General features: G+C 37.2%; 1 protein-coding gene across 1 annotated transcript; it reads right to left on the bottom strand.

Annotated features, from left to right (window-relative positions):
* Window positions 1–555: 555 nt before the first annotated feature.
* Window positions 556–2481, bottom strand: LOC122280758 (cytochrome b561 and DOMON domain-containing protein At5g35735-like). The gene is made up of 3 exons (XM_043091772.1): window positions 1758–2481; window positions 1256–1516; window positions 556–1112 (listed from the first exon to the last, which is right to left on the bottom strand). The coding sequence occupies exons 1-3, from the start codon at window positions 2415–2417 to the stop codon at window positions 786–788; spliced, it is 1248 nt and encodes a 415-aa protein (XP_042947706.1). The 5' UTR covers window positions 2418–2481; the 3' UTR covers window positions 556–785.
* Between the last annotated feature and the right edge of the window lie 695 nt (window positions 2482–3176).

Below are 3176 nucleotides of genomic sequence, written 5' to 3'. Positions count from 1 at the left end.
TAAAATATGCTTTTCAATCTAAAAAATACTGCTAGAAAATAAAGTCGACTTTTCATTTGATTATCTTAGTTTGTTGTTTGAAAAACTGTTCATTCTGATTATTTTTAGGTTTCTAGTAATTAATTTTCTCGAGTAATTAGTTTTTTAAAATCTAATTTTCATTATCTATCTTTCACAGTCCTTTTCTGAAAATTTTAATATATTTTTATTTTTATTAATTTCTATTTCAATAGTTTTTATGTCAAACTCATTATGGATGCTTATAATACAACCTTTTGATCATTAGAACAGTGAATTTGCTGAATATTTGTATATCTTATTAGTATTACGTGTATTTACAATTATATATATATATAAGGTCAATTTTATCAATTTTTTTTTTAAGTTCAAATTTTAAATTTTATAATTTTTAATATATAAATTACATAACATGTCAGCACATATTGATATTATTACCTAAGTATAAATAGCAGTTTTCTTCTTAATTATCTTAAAGAAATAAAACCAAAAATCAACAATATTACTGCGTGGGCAGTACTGTTTAATGGACAAGAATAAACGATCAAGTACTGGGTTTTTTTTTTTTTTTTGAGATCAAGTACTGGTTATCTAACTGGACAAGATATAACCCAAGAAATAAAAAATAAAAAAATAGACCATTTATTGGCAGTCGACACACCCTGAACAAAATGCAATTAAACACAACATTTTGTGCTTCTGGTTTCCGAGTTGAGATAATGATTTGATTTTGGTCTAAGTTGATCAAGCTGGAGGAGTACTACCGTCTACCGAGTACCGCCTTTTGTATTTGGAGACGTGCCAACAGGATTAGGCCCGGCGTTGTCTTGACTATCCTTTCTGGACTGCTGACGATGATCTGATATAAATTTTTTCCAAGTGTAAATCTCCAACCCCAGTATAATGGCTGCGAAAGCGACAAGCACTCCGATGTAACCCCATTTCCAAGTTCCGTCATGGTCCAAAATGTTGATCCCTTGGAATATGTTCACAGAAATCCCAGCGAGCAGTAAATAGCCAAGAAGATGATGGTACATGTTCCAGTGCTTGCGGTAATCATCGTCGGGCTTCGGTTTTAAACGGAGCGCCAAAATCTAATAAACCCAAAAGATCATTTTACCAACAAAATATATACACACATGCATACATACATACATAAAAAATAAAAAAATAAAAAATACAGCATGTCATCGGAGCGTCGACCGAGAGTCGACAGGGATAGGTTAAGAGAGTTTACTTGTAAAGTTGCGAACGTGAATATGAATATACCAAGAAGCCGGTGGGTGCGAAAGGTATAGTGTCTTGAACTATGCCCAAGGCCTAAACCAATGCCCCAGGCTGTGGTGCCAATAACGTAGCCAGCTATCTGACAGGAAACGTGAAGATAAAACCACGTGTCATCTCCAATATTGAAGGGGTATATCCTGCAGTACCTTGCGACAATCACACCAATGGGCAACATTACTCCCCACCCTACGATGTTCAGAATCCCATGCACCTACAATTAAAGTAATTCCCAGTACAAACCCATAATTAATTATGATCATGTCTAGTCCTTAGCATCAAATTTAACACACGCACAGATATATATATACACATATATATATATATATAATATCATGATCTACCAGTTCATATATACACGCACATATAACATATATATATAATTGAAAGCCAAAATGCATGCAATAGTTTTAATTTGAAAGGCTAATTTGCAAGTAAATCAATTAGTTTCTTACATGTCTAAGGTGATGCCGGTGTTTTCCAACGCTCCGAGCATTACCGCTGGTCATGTTTAGAGTCTCGGTGCTGTCCACATTCTGGAGAGACGCGGCATGCATCATAGGCTGCCAGCCTTCAGCATGATGCCCAACTTGCCACACGTGGCTCAACTTTGAAACGTTGTAGTCCTGATGAGGAAGATATAGCGTTGCATTTATGATCATGTAGCGTTTTTCTCCTACGTAATTTACTCCCATCCTTGAGAATTTTACGTCTATATTCTCTGTAGGCAGGAGCTGGCAACCGAGCTTGGTATCTCTGGTGATGTTATAGGTATTGATTACTAAGGATTCGTTTTGCTGTCTGATGCCTATGATGGCCCTAGTTCCAACCATCTGTGGCATCTTTCCCGGATTGACCCCCCAGGCCAGCCACCCCGTTTCACTGTGTAAACTGGCTCCTAAGATTATGTCAATCCGCGTCTCGTTGGAGTTGGCGCCGGAGACGCTCCACCCGAATTCTGCTCCTAATGTCGTCAATTTCTTGCATTGCGTGATGTTTATAGTCTTGGCCATTTCAAAGAAATGGAGACTACAAGAGGACTGGGCAACGCTGAAGAGAAGGGAAAAAAAGGCCAATGATATTGTCGGAGTTACAGGTTTTGTAGAAGAATACATGATGTTGCCTCAATTGTTTCCCAAGTAACTGCTCATTTGTGGCATATATGTCCCTATGAGGACCCTTTATATATATATAATATACATATATATGACTCTTTATCCCAATGTAAGAATAAAGTTCATTTCTAAAAGCATTAGCTTGCTGCTTAATTCTCCTTTGATGTTGGACCAGTACTATATGATGATTTCAAGAAATGTTCGCTGCAGGTCTTGATGTTTGAGATTCGGCTAGCTGTGCCCTTTGATATAACTGGGTGTATCTTGATTGAGAAGCTGGCAAAGACCCGCGCATGATTTACGCTTGGCATTTAGCTGAGAACATCAATTACTTGGAGGATAGTCATCCTCATATTCCAAATTAAGATCATCTGGCCGGTGGAGGAGAAACTGGCCACTTTACTAATTCCAAAAGAAGAAGCTCGTCAGTTTGCTCTGAAAAGAGCAACTCTACTTTACAAATCTGCCAATAAATAAGAACGGATCATTCAAAATGATTGGTGTACCAAAAAGTCATCTGTATCCAAAGATAACCTACTGTATTAACAAAAACATGAGCTGCTTGCTGCAGTTGTTTTCTTTTGATGCCTCACGGCCTCGGTATACGTACATGCGCAGTCTGTATTAATCCTCTGGTTCTGTACTTTCGTAGTTCTTTAATGCATGCCTCACGGCCTCGGTATACGTGCATGCTTGCTTTTACTGTATTAGACCAAATTGAGAACAAAATGTTGGATATGTATGAGATGTTTGAATATA

The sequence above is a fragment of the Carya illinoinensis genome, chromosome 11 (genome assembly GCF_018687715.1).
Source record: "Carya illinoinensis cultivar Pawnee chromosome 11, C.illinoinensisPawnee_v1, whole genome shotgun sequence".
NCBI lineage: Eukaryota > Viridiplantae > Streptophyta > Magnoliopsida > Fagales > Juglandaceae > Carya > Carya illinoinensis.
The sequence above is the reverse complement of the archived record's forward strand: the minus strand, read 5'-3'. Positions and strand labels throughout refer to the sequence as shown.